At 40.5% G+C, this 21,265-nt stretch overlaps 1 protein-coding gene across 1 annotated transcript in view; it reads left to right on the top strand.

Moving 5' to 3' along the window:
• Nucleotides 1-1,226: 1,226 nt before the first annotated feature.
• Nucleotides 1,227-21,265, top strand: part of gdap1l1 (ganglioside induced differentiation associated protein 1-like 1) — an 85,312-nt gene continuing 65,273 nt past the window's right edge. Inside the window, exons 1-2 of the mRNA XM_072276928.1 lie at nucleotides 1,227-1,463; nucleotides 17,508-17,700. Of these exons, the coding sequence (XP_072133029.1) occupies nucleotides 1,266-1,463; nucleotides 17,508-17,700 (391 nt within the window). The 5' untranslated portion in view covers nucleotides 1,227-1,265. The remainder of the gene's footprint in view (nucleotides 1,464-17,507; nucleotides 17,701-21,265) is intronic.

Genomic DNA, 21,265 nt, shown 5'->3' with positions numbered 1-21,265 from the left:
GATGGGGGATAAAAGTGAATGGGGACTGGAGTGCATATCAATGACACCTTGAGAAGGACTCTACAGAGAGTCAAGTCCCATTATGCTGCCAGGCCAGACAGTATCCCAGGGTGAGTACTCAGGGAGTGTGCACACTAGCTCACTGATGTCTTTACAGATGTCTTCAATGCATCACTCATCCGGGCTGCTGTCCCCACATGCTTCAAATCAGCCACCACCATCCCTGTACCAATGAACTCTACACCTTCAGAACTATCCGATTACCACCAGTGGCACTGACACCAATCATCATGAAGTGAAACATTAAAAACTGCCACACTGGACTCTTACCAATATGCTAACTGACCAAGCTACTCTATGACGGGTGCCAAAGCATGTAACTGGCCCTGACACAACAAGAAAACAAGGACACTTATGTCACAATGTTGTTTTTGGATTTCAGTTTGGCATTCAACACTATGGTCCCACAGAAGTAGAGGAGATTTATGATAACACTGGTAAGGCTGGGAATACTCAGCACAGCTCGGGACACCACAAGGCAATGTGCTATAGTTCAGGCTGTTTTCTTTAGAACAGAAGTGGCAGATAGAACTTTCATTGAGAAGTATAAAATTATGAGGAATTATCTGAATGAGAAGGATCTATTCCCCTTATTGTTGAGGTCAATGCATAGAAACAATAAGTAGCAGGATTGGGAGAGGGATTAAATTAAATATTGCCACTTAGGGAGCTTGGAATTCTCTATATGAGAGTAAGTAGGTAAAGAAAACGACAAGACATTTAAAAAGTATCTGAAAGAGCAGCTAATGTGCTGTAGTTTACAAGGTGACTGATTAAAAGAGGAAAGTGACATTAGTCTGGATAGCTCTTCTCTTAATTCATACCGACTGGGTGCACCTCTTGGATTACTTAAGAATCAGTGATAAGCTTTCATCTGCAAGCTACCCACAAGTATGCACATAATTTAATGGAAATCTACTGAACCGCACTCAGCTATTGGATGTTCGATTGTAAAATGTTGTATTCAGGCAGTCTATCCTAATCGTAGCAAATATTCTATAATTATCAACATTCATGTACAATCTTAGATTATCTTAACTTTAAATTAAACAGAAGCATACACGCATTAGTTTACAAATACGCGCACGTCCAGACACTATACATTTCAAATGCAGTGACAGGTTGGAGGTTGTTGGGTCTCTTCCTGTTTCTGGCTCTGGTGCTGATGCTTCCCCACCTCGCTTCTCGCCCTTTTTCCTTCTGTCATGGCGTCTCAGAATTCTCCTGCTTCGAACTGTAGCTGGTGGCCAATCTCAGCAACTGAAAACGATGGGAAAATCAGCGAGGGCGAACAAAGCAGCACTCCGGCTCAAGAACAGGCGGGGTTTCTCTCTGATAAAAACGAAAAAGACGGTGACGGTATCGTCTTGTATCACTGGACCCAGTCTTTCAGCTCACAGAAGGTAAACACTGTAATTCGGGGTCGGTAACAAAGTGCATAACAGAGCTGGAATACTTTATAGAGATTTATGTTTTGACACTCTTCATTTAATACACTTACTTTGTTTTCATTTACGAAAAGAACGTGTTACATTTTTTTCTGAACATTTCCTATAGCGTGTTCTTACAATCTGCGGAATTCGCCTTGTTGCTTTCATTACAATGTGTTGATGTTTCATAGGACGTAGTGTGAAAGGTTTTTGTTATTGAAGATAATGAAACTGAGCGCTGAGATATTCTTCGTTTTACCTGAGGAATTTTATTTGTAGGAAAGCAGCAACAATACCCAAACATGCCTCGAAAAATAAAAAAAAACATGGAATAATGTAAAGAGCTCCTTCCGTCATCGGAGCACCTGTACACAATCGCATTGTTGCATAATGCAGACAAAGGTTTAGTAATTCCTCAGATGATCGCGTGTGGCATTCGGGTGGTCGTGCTAGGGGAAGCAGCATACGGTAAAACCGTGAGAACAACACGGCAATGTAAACACTTCCGTACGACTCAGATTATAAAGCAGTAAGACATTGTAATTAGATTTCATCAAGCGACATTAGACCTTCCGGTGCAGGTTGATTCTGAATGTCATTCCACTGTTTTGTATAAAATGTTGACCCCTGCCGTGTCCACATCTGCTCTCCAAGACACGTCTAAAGATTTCTGACTTGCTCTCGGCCTTTTTTTAATACATCAAGAAATAATCGTCCTTTAAGATGTTTGACCTGATCATTGCGATGCGCGGAAGAATTCCACCCGTACCCCAGCATTAGCAGAATTGCAGGAAGTAAAACAAGTCTGCGCGTGACATTGTTCATATATGTTTAAAATTTTCCAATCAAGCATAGTTCCTGACCAGTAGCACCGGTGTAAGTTTTCGAGGGGTTCTTCTTTCCCTTTCAGTGTAACAGGAAAATATTTTTATTAGGAAACATGGCAATAATATATAAGCAATTTTGCCATCTTTATGTGACTGAAAGAATATAACTGGATCCAATGTCACATTCAGATATTGCATATGATCAGCTTTTCAGGCTTTTGAAGTCATTTTAACTCATTGTATGAATTCTGTCTTACAATGGACCTTGAGCTATCAATTGACACATCATTTCACCAATATGCAATTCTCCTGCATGCACATTAAAATTTGATTCTGCTGTATTGATGTTTGCCTGGAAATGTTACATGCAAGCCTTGCCCTGAGTTTTTAGTATTTCTGATACATACTGCAGTGAACTATTCATTAACAAGGGGGTTTATCTTCTTTGCTTAAAGGACTCGACACTCTACCAATTGACAATTTCTTCTATCGCATCCATACCATTAATCTTCACCACTGTGGTCTTCATTTTCTGTGGTTCCTTTAACATTAAAGACCTAGCTGTTTAATATCAGGTGTATGAAACCAATATAAAATCTCTTGCATATCTGTACCTAGGAATTAGAATCTAGTTTATTGGTACTGACATACAGTGTGTCATCAGATGTGTTGCTTTGCAGCAGCGGTGCACTGCAAGATATAAACATCTCTTTAAGCTATGATAAATAAATAAGCATGTGAAAGAGGAACAGTGAGGTAATCTGGTGGCGGAGGGGAAGAAGCTGTTCCTAAAATGTTGAGTGCAAGTCCTCAAGTGCCTGTAGCTCTGGCCTGATGGTAGTAATTAGAAGAGAACATATTGTAGATGGCAAGGGTCCTTAATGATGATGCCACCTTCTTGAAGTACTGGCTTTTGAAGATGCTCTTGTGTAGTGTTGTGTCCATGCTGGAGCGAGTTGAGTCTACAATCCTCTGCAGCCTCTTTTGACCCTGTTCATTGGCGCCTCCATACCATGTGCTGATGCTCTCTGAACACTGTGCATATAAGGATACTTTGAAAGGTCCTTTGCGAACATACCAAATCTTTTCAAACTCCTAATGAAGTACAGCCTCTGACATGCCGTCTCCATGATTATATCAATGTATTGGGTCCAGGATAGACCCTCTGAGATTGATCCTCCTTAACCCATCTCTCCAATTGTCTGCATGTAACTTAAAATTACTTTGGAATTTGAAGAGGTAGTTTCCTTGAAGTAAGATAGATATTTTAACATTTTATCAGTCATATATTTGCTATATTTTCTAATCAAAAACTATACATAGCAATTTTCCTAAACCATATGTAAAGATAATAACTTTTTTTTACTGAGACCTCAATTTCCATTCTATTTTTCTTTTTTTTTGTAATTTATCAGTGCTATAAACACTTATTAACCTGGAAGTTTGACATATGCTGGTGCAAAGAAACTATGTTAGAAAAGTCTGGATGTTTTCAGTTGACCTAGAATCTCTTCAACCTCATGCCTGTCTGGATTGGTAGTGACACTGGGCTGAATGTTGTTCTGTGCCATGGAATCAAGGACTATTGCATCATTGGAAAGATTCAATTGCAGAGTACATCAAGATGCCCTTTCTGACAATTGCTATTTCATTCTATGTCCTTGATAAACTCTCCCCCTCTCTGGCTCCTCTTCTATAGCCTTGGATGTTCCGGCCATATAAAAGTTTTAAGAAAGCTGAAGAGTCTCTGCTGAAGTCTCAGAACTCAAAGCAAAAGAACACAAAAGAAAATAGGAGCAGGAATAGGCTCCACAATCCTACACACCTCCTCCATATTGATTACTCTCATGGCTGATCTACCCTAGACCTCAATCTGCCAGATCCCAGTAGCCCTCAGTCCCCCAATCTTTCAAAAAGCAGATCTACCTCCACTGTAAGTGTTTCCAATAAGCTGGTCTAGGAATTCCAGAGATTCACCACTCTCAACCAGAATAAGCATACACAAAAGGAACCTCAGAGAGAAACCTTTGTACACAAAATTACAGCTTCATTATCCATATCCAGGGACCTTAGGGATGCCACAATATTGACTCAAAGAGGGGACAAATATGATTGTAGTATCTATATAGATATTTAATTGTTTCATGCCATAAATAATGTCATGACAAGGCTTTTAATTAATCATTTCATTATGGACAGAAATCAATGCCATGGTCATGATCTCGGTTCCATCATTTGAAAGAGACAATTAGATGATTTTCATTGCATGATTCCTCCAAGAACCATGCTCTATATGTGGAGCATGTTTTACTCTTGGTAAAATACTTTGTCAACAGAAGAAAAATAGGAGATTACTTTTCCAGTTTAGCTGTCTTCTGAAATACCTTTCAACATCTATCTTCTGATGGAATTCAAGCCATGGTTCTTGTCAATGGGTATACTATTGAGTTGTTCAAATGCAAGCTATGTTACTGTTCCAATCCTTTTTTCAACCTTTATTACCTCAATATTGCATTGCCTCTTTGACAAACTTCCTGTTGAAGTGAAGTTAATCTCCAGAACTAATGGGAAGCTGTTCGGGCTTCTCACCTCCACATTAGAAGCAAGGCCACTCCAACCACCAACATCAAGCTTCAGTATGCAGGTAGTACTCATGTTTGTACATTCTCAGAGGCCAAATTCCAAGATATCATTGAAGTATATTTGAGAATGGGCTTTACACTAAACGTCTGCAAAATAGTTACTGTTAACTGTGGTCCCTTTGCACTATACTGTTCTTTTGTATTGAGTAGCTGCTGAATCCAAGTGGCCTGTACTGTTTTAGCATATTCCTAATCCAAACATGAATGCTAGTTTTGAACATCATTGTAGTTAGTGTTTACCTGGAGGGCTCATCTATCTATATGTGTAGCACTATGGAATCCATTGGTCTGATCATTTCCTCCTTTTCCACTCTTTGGGATCAAGAATGACTTACTTCCACTCTTTTTTTTTGTGGGTTCTGAGATGAGTAACAAGGCCAAAATAGGAAGCACAGACTTTCCATACGTGCGGCAGAAGGTGGCTGATAGGGCAGATATGTAGTTCGTGCAGTGGTCACTTTTTCCACTGCTTATGCAGGACACTGATGGGCTCCTAATACATTATTTTAAAGTTCTGAATATCACACCTGATGGTTGGTATCATAACTTGCAGGCCATCATGAGGCAAACATAAGATGAAAATGAATTCCTCTGCACAGATCGATGGAGTTAATGGCTTTCGTAAGGTTGAAGATGGCCATGTGTAATAGACGGTGCTTACTCCATGCATTTCCTTCAAATTCTGCTCAGTGAAGATCACATTGTTTGTGTTTCTAGAGCCACAGGATGCTCATTGTCCTTTAGGGAACAGCTTTGTGAGGAGGCAGTTGAAATCACTTTCCCTGTATTTAATTAGCAGAGAGACCCTGCTGCGTTCAGATATTTCCTTTCTTGAAGGTAGTTTCAATTATGCCAGCTCTGAATTTTTCTGTATGTTTCCTCACCCCTGAACGGAACAATGTGATTATGGATTTGTGCCTGGAGTATTTTATGTTAAAGTTCAGGATTTCAGCAGAGATAACGACACTTCTGAAGCGTTGTTATTCCTGAGTTTGGATGTAGCATTCTCAACTTCCTGTTGGTCAGGGGTAGCAACAAGATTGGTCCAATTAGGTTGCTACAGAATGAAATTTAGTGTGTTCCTAAAGTGTGGTTGAAGACACTTTTGAAGTGTTCCTGTCAGCAGGCATCAATGGCCTCTGGGTTCCTTATGAGTAGACCTCTGTTCTTCACCTTCAATAGGATAGGACCTTTGGTGTCTGGTCCATAGATGGTATTACAGCACTGAAGAACCCAGACATATCATGGCTATCAGTGCAGAACTTTGTGCAACTCTTTCCATCTAACATCTGTTCATTAGGTCACAGGGTTTCTGTTGGACTGCCTTCCAGTGCCTGTAGAGTGCTTCTTTTCTTATGCATAAAGATTGAGCTTCTAATTCAAGCTTCAAGATTGGTTAATGTCATTTCCAATACTCAAGTGTAAAAGAGAATGAAATAATTGTTACTCCAGATACAATGCAGCACAAAAACTCAATAGATAAAGAACACAAAAATAAAAAATGCAATAAAAATAAATACATAAGATAGCTTATATACCTGTACATAGATTGATTGTATGTTCATGAAGTAATGCTAGGCACAGAAGTGTCTATACGTAAGATGATTCTGACAGGAAATGATGAAGCCAATCCAGGAATGCCTTATATTTATGGTTAATCTCCTCCTGGTTTCACTTGATAGAGAAATCAAGAGCCTCTTCATTACAGATCAGTTTCTGATTCATCCAACAGGCAACAGTCAATGACATGGGTAATGTGAACATCTTCGTAGTCCTTGGTTTAGACAGGGATAATAATTTAAGTGGGACTTTGATCCTGGTGTTGCCATTACAATTCCTGCTAACCACCATGGCAAAATAGTATGGTTGCTTCAAGAAGGACCCTGTTGAAGTTACCGAGGAGAAATAGTTCTCTCACTTTGTTTTGAAGGTTAACATAGAAGCTTTCCTTGGATTCGTCTGTAGCTTCCAAGGTTGTTTTGTGTGCACTGATGATAGTATCATGTTGGTTCCATGTTACAGTGTGTCAATGGATTATAAGGTATTCACTAATTCTGCGGTAGAATCACTGAGATAGCAAATGGGCTCATGCTTGATTGGATTCCTCACCCGAATTTCCCCTCCAGAATATGGTATACCCTTTGCTTTGTTCTTTAAACTGGTCACCTCCTGCTTTTGAATTCTCACTCAGTGCAGCAATGGTGATGTTAGTGTTTAAAGCATATGAGCTACTGAACAATGATAGCAGATTAGCAATCAGATATGTCACTTTTGGGGCAGGCCATGTGGGTCTGACATGCCTGTTGGCAGACTGTAGGTTTGCAAAGAATGTGTGGAGAAAGAAGCAGAGGGTCTGTGTCACAGTTAATTCAAAACAGCTGCCTTTTGAATAGAGGACTCTGATCACTGCTGTCTTCTTAGGTGCCCAGTAGATCTTGACTTTGGTGCCAGGTCTGAGGCCGTGATTTTCAAATGCCCTTTTCCTCAGTCAGCCAAAGGCTGTGCTGGTGCAATGAATTTCATCTTCACTGAGAAATGCATATAAACAGTTGCTAAGGTACATATAAATGTTATAAAAACAGTTGTAGATGAGTGTGTCTCCACAAAATCATTCAGAGTCTTCCCCAACCCAAAGCCCTGGATGAACCACAAGATCTGCAAACTACTGAGGACCAGATCAGAGGCATTCAGGTCTGGTGTGGTGACCAAGAGAGTTACAAGAGGTCTAGGTACGATCTCCATAAAGCCATCTCATGGACAAAGTGGCAGTTCTGAGCTGATGCTCAACAATTATGGCAGACCTTAAATGCTATCACCTCTTATGAAGTCCTCCACAACCTGGATCATGACACTGAAGTCATGTGGAGGCTTGCATGCTTCAAGGACTCCATCAGGCGATGCCAACTCAGGACCGTGCATGTTGGAGCAGCTATGGATGAGACTACAATTCTGCATTCAATACCATCATCCCCTTAAGACTAATCAATAAGCTTCAAGACCTTGACCTTAATACTTCCTTGTGCAATTGGATCCTTGATTTCCTCACTTGCAGACTCCAATCAGTTCAGATTGGCAACAACTTCTCCTCCACAATCTCCATCGGCACAGGTGCACCACAAGGCTGTATGCTTGGTCCCCTGCTTTACTCGCTTTACACTTACAACTGTGTACCTAAGCACAGTTCCAATGCCACATTCAAATTTGCTGAAGACACCACTATTGTAGTCTGAATCAAAGGTAGTGATGAATCAGCATATCGGAGAGATATTGAAAATCTGGCTGAGTGGTGCCACAACAACAACCTCTCACTCAAAGTCAGCAAGACTAAGGAGTTGATTATTGATTTCAGGAGGAGAAAATCAGAGGTCCATAAGTCAGTCCTCATTTAGGATCACAGGTGGAGAGGGTCAGCAACTTTAAATTCCTCCGTATCACTTCAAATGACTTGTCCTGGGCCCAGCATGTAAGTGCAATTACAAAGAAAGAACAGCAGCACTTCTACTTCCTCAGGAGCTTGTGAAGATTTGGCATGACATTTAAACAAATTTCTATCGATATGTGTGTACAGTATATTGACTGGCTCCATCACAGACTGGTATGGAAACACAAATGCCCTTGAATAAAAAGTTCTACAGAAAGGAACGGATATGGCCCAGTCCATCACTGCTAAAGCCCTCCCAATCACTGAGCACATCTTCACAGAGTGTTGTCACAGGAAAGCAGCATCCATCATCAGGGACACCGACCACCCGGGTCATCCTCTCTTCCTGCTGTTGCCATCAGTAAGAAAATACAGGAGCCTCAAGACACACACCACCAGGTTCAGGAACAGTTATTACTCCTCAACCACCAGGCACTTGAACCAAATGGGATAACTTCACTCAACTTCACTTGCCCGCTCACTAAAATGTTCCCACCATCAATGGATTCACTTTCAAAGACTCTTCATTTCAGGTTTTTGCTTATTTATTGCTTATTTATATATTTTTTGTCTTCTAGTATATGCACAGTTTGTTGTCTTTTGGACACTGGTTGAACATCTTAGTTGGTGTGGTCTTTCATTGTTTTTTATGGTTATTATTCTATTATGGATTTACTATGTATGCCCACAAGAAAATTAATCTCAGAGTTAACATAAACATAGAATAGTACAGCACAGTACAAGCCCTTCGGCTCACGATGTTGTGCCAACCCTTAAACCCTGCCTCTCATATAACCCCCCCACCTTAAATTCCTCCATATACCTGTCTAGTAGTCTCTTAAAAGGGTCGTATATGGTGACATATATGTACTTATTTAATAAATTGGATTTGAACTTTGAAGGGCCTTCCAAGATATTGGAAGTGGTCCATGTTTTCCAGGCTCTTATGCTAAGTCTTCATTATCAGAGATAATTTGGTGGGTGGATCAGCTTTATCTTGTGGATATTAAGAGTTAGGCCCTCCCTCCTGTGTGCTGTAGTGAAGGCATTGACAATAGTTTGGGGCATGGCCAATCAGCATGCATAAATACAAGTGTTATCAGGTTTCAGGTAACCTTTTAAAGTGTATTGATTCTAAGTTGAACAGTTTCACATTAGTTTTGAAGATTTGCTCTACACTTCTAGAAAGATTGTTGGAGGTGAGATACAGTCACTCTTCCCTGCCTTGTCTGTGTGCTGTATTGAACTCTTTGCCAAAGCCATCAGGAAGGATAAAAGGTGCGGAGAAAGCAGCAAAGGCCCTGTGTCATGGTTAATTCAGAGTAACTGCATGAAAGAAAACTCTCTCTGAACTAGGGGCTATATCCAGAGACACACAGAGAGAAGGACGTCAAGTGCTGTTGGCAGATCAACAGCTCCGTGAAAGACTCCCTTTGGTCTGCCTGAAACTTGTTGGTCTACTGTTAAATTAAGATGTCCATAGAGGAATGCTGCACACTGGCACATCCCAGGCTGCAGGAGTACACGCTGAGGGACGCACTAATGCTTGGTGCAGTCACCACAAGGGTTCAGTGGGGGAGGACCTCAGCATAAGATTATTCCACTACTGGACATGGAGGGGCTTTTTTGAATGAGGAAGCCCCTCAAATATTGCAGTAGTGTACCAGCTCAGGGGGCCACATAAGTGGCAACAATCCTATTGGTTTTAAAGATTGTAATAAAGTTCTAGCTGATGCATTGACCGTGAATGAAAGAATGAAAGGGCATTGCATGGTTTATTCTTGTAAATCTTTTATTATGAATAAAATTTATTTTGTTAAAAAATGCTGTGACAAGAAAGATTGAGAAAAAGAGTGGGGCAATAACTCACCCTTGTTTAACACCTTCATTGTAAGTGGTTGAGTTTTAGGTCATTGATTAATATTACAGCTTTTATCCATCATGTTTCATATAAATGAACTAGATAATATTTTAGGAAGAAACTGGCCTAACTGGTGCTTTTTCATGGTCTTGTAGTATTTAGAGAGTGAAAGGTGATGCTCATGGAAACCAGCCTGTGTTCATTGGTACAAGTGTGGAATGATGGATATTCTGTCTTTTGAACAATTTTCATTTAAGGGGATAAGATGGATGAAATCCCTGATAAGATTTTTTATTGTTTTAATCATTTTTGTGATCTGACCATTGTATCAAGGCCAACAATATATTTCCAAGTGTGAATGGTGTGCAGTTGGGAGAGTAATCGGCAGATGTTGGTGTTGCTGTGTATCTGTTCTCTTTGTCCTTTGTAGTAGCGATTATTAGCTTGCATTAGCCTAGGTGAGTAATTACAGTGCATTTTAGATGATACGTACTTCAGCCACAATGTGCCAGTCATGAAATGAATGAAAGTTTAAGACGATGGATTGGCTACATGTTAAGTTGGGAGCTTTGTCTTGAGTGCTGTTGTGCTTCTTAAGTTGTTGTTGCTCTACTCATCAGGCAAGTATTCCATCATGCTCATGACTTGTACTAGATCAGGGGTTCCCAATCTTTTTTATTCCATGGACCGTTAAGCAAGGGGTTCATGGACCCCAGGTTGGAAACCCCTGCACGAGATGGTGAAAATGTTTTAAGTTGTCAAGAGGTGCGGCAATCACCACAGCATACCCAGCCTTTAATCTGCTCTTATAGAATTGGCATTGATGTGCCTGCTTTGGTTGAGTTTCAGGCTAATAGTGATCTTCTTGTTAGCAAGTTGTATGATTTATGCTTAATTTCTGTTTCTCATGAGAATGCTGCTGATGTGACACTAGGTGCAACTAAGTTTTTCACTATACCCGTGCATACATGTACTTCTGCATATGACAATGAACTCTATTTTGACTGACTTTTTGACTTTCCTGGATATCAATGGTGAGGCACTCAGCGATGGTTATTCCATTGATTGTCAGGGTAGGTGATTTGACTCATATTGGAGATGGTTATTGCCTGGCTCTTCTGTGGTGTGAATGTTACTTGCCACTTATTGTCACACACCTAATCTTGACTAGGTTCTGTGCTTTCAGACTTGGGTGTATCATTTGCTAAGAAGTTGACAATGGATATGAACATAGTTTGATGATCAGCAAACACCTCACTTTTAACCTTATGACATAGGGAACAACATATTGATGAAGCAGCTGAAGATAGTTGGACCTGAAACACTCTCTGTGGAACTCCTGTGGTGAAAGCACTGTTGATGGCAACATTCTTCAGCTTGCAGATGATTTGGGTAATAATTAGCAGAATTGGTTATGTTCTGTATTTTGTGGACTCTACTGTTGCAAGTAAACACCAGTGTTTTATTTGTGCTGAAAGGGAGATGGTGCTTGCTCTGGAGCACCGGTTTTCAGTATTACAAGGGGCATGTTGTTCACTCCCATAGTCACTGCTGTTACAGAGCTCTCATCTGTTTCTTGAAATCACACGAAATGAACCAAACTGGCTGGAGACTGGGATTCTGTGAAAGTGGGCTCCTCAGGAGGAAGTCAAGCTGGATCATCTGCTTGGTACTTCTGAACATGGTTGTGAATGCTTGAGTACACAGGCTGTCATCACTGGGATTTCCATCACTGGCGTTCAAAGATCAACGTCAAGATCAAAGTACATTTATTATCAAAGAATGCGTAAATTATACAACCTTGAGATTTGTTTGCTTACAGGCAGCCACAAGGCAAGAAATCTACAAGAACTGAATTTAAAAAAATACAGAGCAACACCCAATGTGCAGAGAAAGTGAAAAAAAAACACAAATCATGCAAACAGTAGAGGTGTCCAACAATATTCCAAACCAAAATATGTCCTTAGATCCAAACTCTGGAGCAGCCCGGAGAAGGCCCAAAGCCTTGGTATCAGCTATCATATTAGCAGGCACAGAGCACAGTAGCTGTGGCAGTCTTCTTAGCCTCAGTGCTATGGAGAGAGGGATGAACATCACGGGAGAGTGAGCGATGTCTTTCCAGTCTAACTGGGCTAACATTGAAATTGTCCAAACAGTATGTTGTATTTGGCCCCAGCACAGTTAAACATACTGGGCCTAGACATGCCGCCCAGCGACTTGGTTCAGGCCCAGATTTCACCGCGCAGCCCAAAGCCACTCCTCATTTCTCCAAATCAGCTCTGCACCTTGAGTGATCCAACCTTGCACCCGGGCCAGTTGTATGGGCATTGTAATACATCTGGATTGACTTCTCCTCTCCAAATGGCTCACTCCGTTTGTGTCGATTCTGCAACGTACCAGCGCATTGATCCCTCGAATTCATTCTGCCTTCATTTCCCTGTTTGCGGTGATAATTTACCACAACTTACTTCAGAAAAGGTATTATTAGTAATGTTTTTAGTCAAATTTCTTGCCTGTTGAACTATCACTGAGCTGCCACATGCTTTCGGTAACGCCATCTTAAACAGGAAGTTGTTTTAGGGGATATTCTTGGACCTTCCTCCTCCGATTGTACATATTCTAGGCTGTCTGTGGAAATACCAGGTTGATGGGTCAAATAACCTTAATTGCATGATTCTTGAGATTAAAAACTGAACTTAAACTTGTGCAATTGATCTGCTTTCTCCAAAAATGCCTAACAAAATATCATATTACTTTTGGAGGTCAGTATAAAATTTACAAGTCAGCAGTTAGTTTATGCAAGATTTGATAATGCAATAGACTTTGCTGAGAGCTTTATTAATCTTTCTGCCTAGTTACCCACTCTACAGACAGTCCCCAGCGTATATCAGAGTTCTATTTCCTGAAAACTGTTCATAACTCAAACCATACACTGAAGTGAACAAAAGCAGCAAACAGTTTGTGAGAAGGGGTCATGCAAACAGCTGTGACAGGAGAGTGAGCAGGCGTGGGAAGATCAGCTGCCAGCCAGCCTCACTGACTCAGTGAGTGAGTCAGTCTGCTCAGTACTCCCAGCTCTACTTGGTTGAGCCAAGTGCAAGATTGGTCTGGATCAGTGGTGAGAGAAGGCACCCAAAAATGCCCCAATTCCATCTGGCAGATGATGCATACAATCCCACCAGCAGCTGGCAAATCCATCCCAAACACTCTTTTGTGTGTACCAGATATCCATGATTCATAAGTCTATAATTTGGGGAAGACCCATAGAGTTATTATTTTTTGTTTTAGGAATTGGTTTATTATTGTCCCATGTACCGAGCTACACTGAAAAGCTTATCTTGCATAGTGTCCGTTAAGACCATAAGATACAGGAGCATTCAGCCCATTGAATCTGCTCCAGTATTTGATCATACCAGATTTATTTTCCTTCTCAACCTCTCTTGCCTTCTCCCTGTAATCATTGACAGCCTTACTAATCAAGAACCTATCAACCTCTGCTTTAAATATACCCAATAACTTGGCCTCCAGCCATCTGTGGCAATGAATTCCACAAATTCACTACCCTCTGTCTAAAGCAATTATTCCATTATTCGAAGTTCAAAGTACATTTACTATCAAAGTATGTATACATTATACAACCTTGAGACTCACTTCCTTACAGGCAGCCACAAAACCAAGAATTCCAAAAGAAGCTATTAAAAAAAGACCGTTAAACACCTAATGTGCAGAGAGAGAGAGAGAGAAAAAACAAATTGGCCAAACAATAAAAGTAAGCAAATTGCATCAGAACTGGGGTTTTATGAAGGACAAGGCCAAACACCACTGCACTGCAGTTTCAGTTCAGCGCAGAGCCGAGTGACCATTGCAAAGAGAGCAGAACCGGCCCTCACCAACTCAGCTCCAGTCTCAACACCCTAACTTTTTTGATCTGGCCCTGTGCTTAAATCATTCAAAGATCAGGTCGTCCCTCACTCTCCGACCGTTCTGGGGCATGAACCCTGCTTCCCCAAGATACAGCCCGTAGCCAAACTTTCCAATTCGGCGGCACTAAAATCAATCAGACATCGGAACTTTCCTTGCTCTTGGGGATGCCGCGACTCTGTATTGACGCCACCTCCCATGACCATGCCTTGCCTGCGTCTTCATTTGCTTTGCCATCATTTGCTCACCTCTCCATTGTTAGCATTGATCATTATTAATAATGTGTTATTAATAAGGTATATAGTAGTTTTCTTTGTTTTGTTTTTTTTGCCGCCGATAAGTAGTGGTTGGGCATCACCAGCGCCATCTTATTCATAAAGACCATGACATGTTATATCAAGGCAGTAAAAGGTAAAACAATAACAGAATGCTATATTATCTCTTTAATGTTTCTCTCAGTTCTTCATCCTAATGAATGCCTATATTTTTGTGATACAGAAATGAGACAGAGCATTAATACTACACTTACATTAAATATTTGAAGTTTTGAAACAATGCCATGTTTTGAAATTGCAACATCAGAATAAAATTGTTCTTATGTAGCATCCTTCACAATCCAAAAACATCCTAAAGTGAAGTATTTTTGGAATGTATGGCTGAAACTTAATTCCCAAGAAAGGAAGCATTGGGAGCACGCAAGATTTCAAATGACAAATACATTTTTACAGTTCTATTTCTGGTTTAAATAGAATTGGATGAAGGGCCTGTGATCAGTCAGTTTGGAAGAAGAAAATCAGTGTCACAAGGCCGCCTACCACCATTTCTCAAAAGTCATTCTATTTATGGCCACTGGTCCTGTGAAAACTTTTAACTGACAGTGGGCAGAAAGGTCCCTATCTCTGAGTGAAGTGCAGTTCAACTCTAAGAGGCGTATCCCTGAGTAACAAACTACTCAGCACAACACACTTCTCAGAATCAGTTATCCCTCCTCTCATAATCAGAATAACTCTGATCATCATCTGTTCTACTCTGAACATCATTCAAAGTCATGAATGTGTGGCAACACTTGTTGCCTGCCCCCAGCACATCCTTGAGAACTTTGGTTGTTCACTGTATGTTTCAAAGGTTTCAAAGGTACATTTAATGTCAGAGAAATGTATACAATATACATCCTGAAATGCTTTTTCTTCGCAACCATCCATGAAAACAGAAGAGTGACTCAAAGAATGAACAACAGTTAAATGATAGAACCCCAAAGATCCCCCCAGCTTCCCTCCCTCCCATGCGTAATCGGCAGCAAGCAACAATCCCCCTCCCCCCACCAGCAAAAAAAGCATCGGCACCCACCACCGAGCACTCAAGTGTGAACAAAGCAACAGCAAAGACACAGACTTGCAGTTAGCCCAAAGTCTTCGCATTTCACCTGGTATTTGACATACCACAGGCTTTCTCTCTCTCCCTAATAAGGGAGAATGAGATGTCTCCATTTTCACAGCGAGCAGGGAGACATAACAAACAACTCATTGGTTTACGAAGTTAAAAGGCCATTACGTTGGTTTTTTTTTGAGCCCAAAGATCTGGGCACATAGCCGTAGACATTCTGGCTCGCCTGACGACACACAAGTCTCCTGCTATGACACCGATCTTCGATCCACCCGTCTCCAGAGCCCCGAGGCCTCCAAAGCTGAGCCGGACTCTTAGGCCGAGCCCTTGGTGTGCTGAACAACAATGGCTGGTTATGAAACCCTGAGAACGGGTCCCATTCCCTGCAAAGAACCGTAGTCAGCGTGTAACTCCAGGTCAGGGTCTTCAAAAGAACCCTGAAATGGAAAAATAAAGATATTAAGGATGGAAATAGCACTGTTTCCAAAGATGCAAGCGAAGGAGTCACCGTTTAGCGACATCATCACTCCGCTCCGCCTCCGTCTTCGATATACATGTGATAAATTAAACTGAAACTGAACCTGAATCAGAGTATTACCTCCAACTATTCTCATTCCATAGCCTTTATGTCCTTTTATTCACCAATTTCCCTCAATAAACTATCAACCAATTGACCAGCTCAATCTTATCCACAGGGAAACTCCATCTTCAGTCTTGCAGAGATATTCACTTTATTCTATCCATTACCTCCCCCTCTTTCTGCAACTTCAAATCTACTTGTTTCCTTGTTCCCAGTTCTGATAAAACATTAACACAGTTTCTTTTTTTCACTGATGCTACTTTACCTCTCAAGTATTTTGAGCTTTTCTCTGACTATTTCAGATTTCAAGAACCAATGTTATTATTATTATTATTATTATTTTCATCATCACAACTCCCCTATAAAAGATATAATATGTAGAAAAACAGAAATGCATGCCCAACCTTTAGAAAAATATTGTTTGCTGCATGAAGACATGACCATATGGAGAATCTCAACCTATTTGAACTTGCTTTTCATGGCACAGAACTGAATCCACAAATGATCCAATGGTAGTAACAACAAAATATGTGAGTTGTCATGTTGACAAAAACATTATATGATTGTTCCAATGTTCCACTTGAAGTGAGCTTTCCCTGACTCTGTTACTGGACTGGATGTCATGTGACACAATGCATCCACATGTGAATAGTTTTCTGAATACCTGAAGTAGGTAAAGTGATCTCTAATGGGATTGCTGAAGGTACAACCTGACTGGTAAGTTTCCTTACCTGGAACAAGGAGCCAGAATGGCCACGGTATAAATGATCAAGTTAATTATATCATTCCAAAAGATATTGGGAGGATGAAGTAACATTCTGATTGCATTAATACACTGGTTAATTTTAATAACAATCTCATTATTTGCAAAGTGCAGTGAAACAGCTAATCTCTACTTGGTCTTTACGATCACAAATTTGCTATTTGTCTCAAAAATAAAGCCCACTGTGCCATTAATAACCTTCTTATGATACACATGTTAGCCATGCAAATTAATGTATTCAGACTATCCAAGATGCTTCCTGTAGAAATTAGCCCTATGCAATATTTGCACAACGTATTATTTATCACAGCATGAAATATGAATCAAAATCAGAATTCATTACTAATGCAAGTTATTTTTATTCAAACCAATGCCATGGAAAGGACCCAGGGACTGAAGCTGCAACAGTAGCTGGACTGTGGTTAAGAAGAATCACTGAAACCACTAGTAGAAATAATGAGATGTATGAGACAGGTTTTTGGGAAGTCTCTAAAATCTTCAGTAAATACGTGCTATCAAATCTAAATATACATCCCCTCTCTTCACCATTAGTTCGGTATTGATTTTCATTTGTTTTCTATAATTAACAAGCCATCTGAAAACTGCCTCTTCGTTTCAGGTTCGTTTACTGATTGCAGAGAAAGGCGTGCTGTGTGATGAACGTGACGTCAGTTTACCATTAACTGAACATAAAGAACCATGGTTTATGCGGCTGAATTTAGGTGAAGAAGTGCCGGTGGTAATCCATGGGGACAATATCATTAGTGACTACAACCAAATTATCGATTATCTGGAGAAGACCTTTGTGGGAGGTAAATTTTCATTACTCCTCATTACATGAGAGCATTTAAAAGGTAGAACACAAAATATCATTTCTATTTTACTAATAATACATGTAATAAATACAGTTTGGGGAAGGAAAGAGAAGGGATACAGTAACAACATTGGCATTGGTCTGAAATATCCTTACCATTAGCTGATGGCCCAGTGAAGAGCTGACAGCCAAGTGTTCTTTGTTGGTCAGCCTATCCTTAGCTTCCCCTGCCAGCGCATTGTACCACAGAGGTTTCAAAATTACTGGTGTCAACTAACTTCTTGCTCTGCTACGTGGTTAAGGCATGTAGGAAATCATCCTCCTGCATTTGTAAAGCACTTATACTGTATATACAATACATTTGCAGGAAATTAGGTAGTTTGCCTTTTGCTAGAAGTTTTTATTAAATATTGTCAGTCATGTGTGAATAATTGGCCAGTGATATCACAAGTTACATTTTAATTCATACTTGACAAAGTCAACAGGGATCTTTGAACTCAGGTTGTTAATAAATGTTGATTCCGTTTTCCCTGAAAACAAAATTAGGGATGATATGAAGAGAGAATAGCATTGCGATCAATTTGATCAAATGTACATTAAGTGTTTCCTTCAAAAGCGCTTGTTTCCAGAAAGTAGGTGAGAAGGAGTGTACTATTTGGTACAAGTAATTTGTGTGCCTCCATCTGATGTTATCTAAAATGAATACTTACGCTGCCTGACCTGCTGAGTTCCTCCATCATTTTGTGTGTGTTGCTTTGTATATCCAGCATCTGCAGAATCTCTTGTGTTTACAAGTTGTATCTACAGTAACTCTTTTGTTCACTGTGACTGATCTCCACACTTGGACTCAGTCTGGAGTAGAGCAGTGGACTAGGACTGAAATCAGCACCTCTGTGGTGCAGGGTACAGGCACTGACTGATATCAGAAATGCATTGATTCATGTACAACTCACTGGTGGTTGTCTACCATGCCAAATCTAAATATGGGGATATTGCAGGCCGACACCTCTCTTATGGTTAACAAAGGCCCCTGAAAAGAACTCTGTATTTCCCTTAATAACAAAGGATACACCTAGTCAGGTGGGTGATACCCAAGGATTTGTCCAACTTTATGCGTTTGAACACCTCCAATACCTCCTCCTTTGTAGCGCTGATATACTACTCCAGGAGCTCTTCTTTAAACCTACTAGCTTCCATATCCTTTTCCACAGTAAATATAGAGAAGTATTCATTTAAGACTTTGACTATTTCCTATGATTCTTCTTATACTTTACCACACTGATTCGTAAAGGGGTCTGTACTTTCACTCAACACACACAAAATGCTGGAGGAACTCAGCAGGCTATGTTTTGCTCTTAATATACTTAAAGAATATCTTAGGGCTTACCTAGTTTATCTACCAGGTATATCTCATGACCCCTTTTTTAACTTAACTTCTTATAATCCTCAAGGGACTAGCTTGATTCAGCTGCCTCCTTTTTGCTGACCAGACTCTTAATATCTCTTAACAACAAATGTTTGCAAATCTTGCTGGCCCTAAGCTCTTCTTATTTCATGTTAGAAAACCTCCCACTTGCCAGACATACCTTCGCCTGCAAGTGATCTTTCCCAGTCAACTTTTGCGAATTCCTATCTGAATTATCATCAAAATTAGTCTTTCCCCAATTTAAGACTTCAACTTGAGGTCCAGTCATATTTTTTTCATTACTGTCCTAAAACTAATGGAATTATGATCACAGTTCCCAAAGTACTCCCCTACTGACACATCAACCACTTGTCCAACCTTATTCCCTAAGAGGAGGTAAAATGTTGTCCTTTCTCTAATAGTGCCATCTACATAATTGCTTCAGAAAAATTTCCTGGACAAACTTAACAAATTCTGCTTTACCTACTCCTTTAGTACTATGGCAGTGTCAGTCAATATTAGGGAAGTGAAAATCACTTACTATCAAAACTCTATTATTCCCATACTCACCTGTAATTTCCCTAGGAATTTGCTTCTCTAATTCCTGGTGACTATTGGAGGGCTTTTATTATAATCCTGTCAATGTGATCAACTCTTTCTTATTTTGAAGTTTTCCCATATGACCTTACTAGATGTTCCCCAGGGATATCCTTTCTAAATTCTGCCATGATGGTCTTCTCTCACCCCCAACTCGGACAAACTGGAAGAACTGATACCTTGGAAAATTGAGCTCCCAGTCTTGCCCATCCCTCCATCATATTTCAGTAATAGCTATAATATCACAATCCTCTGCGCGAATCCATTGCTCTGAGTTTAATTATTTGACTTGTGAGGCAATGTAGATGAATGCAGAGCATACCCTGGATTACAGTAAGTATAGCTTGGCCTATCAGACATACCACACTCCCAGTTCTGCCCTTACCTTTTGCACTTACTTGATCTAACTTCAATATTTACTTCAGCTTTCACATCTATTAGAGTACTACTTTGGGTCCCAAATTCTCCCTTTCAACCAACCAAATCAAAATCATAAATTATAATGTATCAATTTCTAATAGTCAACCAATAAGAGTTCCATCAAACAGGAAGCTTGGGAATTTGTTCCTACAGTTTATTGACAAAATATCTATAAAGGCAGATTTAGCAGTGGATTTGGTTAACATAGAAACATAGAAACATAGAAAATAGGTGCAGGAGTAGGCCATTCGGCCCTTCAAGCCTGCATCGCCATTTATTATGATCATGGCTGATCATCCAACTCAGAACCCCGCCCCAGCCTTCCCTCCATACCCCCTGATCCCCGTAGCCACAAGGGCCATATCTAACTCCCTCTTAAATATAGCCAATGAACTGGCCTCAACTGCTTCCTGTGGCAGAGAATTCCACAGATTCACCACTCTCTGAGTGAAGAAGTTTTTCCTAATCTTGGTCCTAAAAGGCTTCCCCTTTATCCTCAAACTGTGACCCCTCGTTCTGGACTTCCCCAACATCGGGAACAATCTTCCTGCATCTAGCCTGTCCAATCCCTTTAGGATTTTATACGTTTCAATCAGATCCCCCCTCAATCTTCTAAATTCCAACGAGTACAAGCCCAGTTCATCCAGTCTTTCTTCATATGAAAGTCCTGCCATCCCAGGAATCAATCTGGTGAACCTTCTTTGTACTCCTTCTATGGCAAGGATGTCTTTCCTCAGATTAGGGGACCAAAACTGCACACAATACTCCAGGTGTGGTCTCACCAAGGCCTTGTACAACTGCAGTAGTACCTCCCTGCTCCTGTACTCGAATCCTATCGCTATAAATGCCAGCATACCATTCGCCTTTTTCACCGCCTGCTGTACCTGCATGCCCACTTTCAATGACTGGTGTATAATGACACCCAGGTCTCGTTGCACCTCCCCTTTTCCTAATCGGCCACCATTCAGATAATAATCTGTTTTCCTGTTTTTGCCACCAAAGTGGATAACTTCACATTTATCCACATTAAATTGCATCTGCCATGAATTTGCCTACTCACCCAACCTATCCAAGTCACTCTGCATCCTCTTAGCATCCTCCTCACAGCTAACACTGCCACCCAGCTTCGTGTCATCCGCAA

Source organism: Mobula birostris, chromosome 2, assembly GCF_030028105.1.
Source record: "Mobula birostris isolate sMobBir1 chromosome 2, sMobBir1.hap1, whole genome shotgun sequence".
Classification (NCBI taxonomy): Eukaryota; Metazoa; Chordata; class Chondrichthyes; order Myliobatiformes; family Myliobatidae; genus Mobula; species Mobula birostris.
This window is presented reverse-complemented; position numbering and strand designations above follow the sequence as displayed.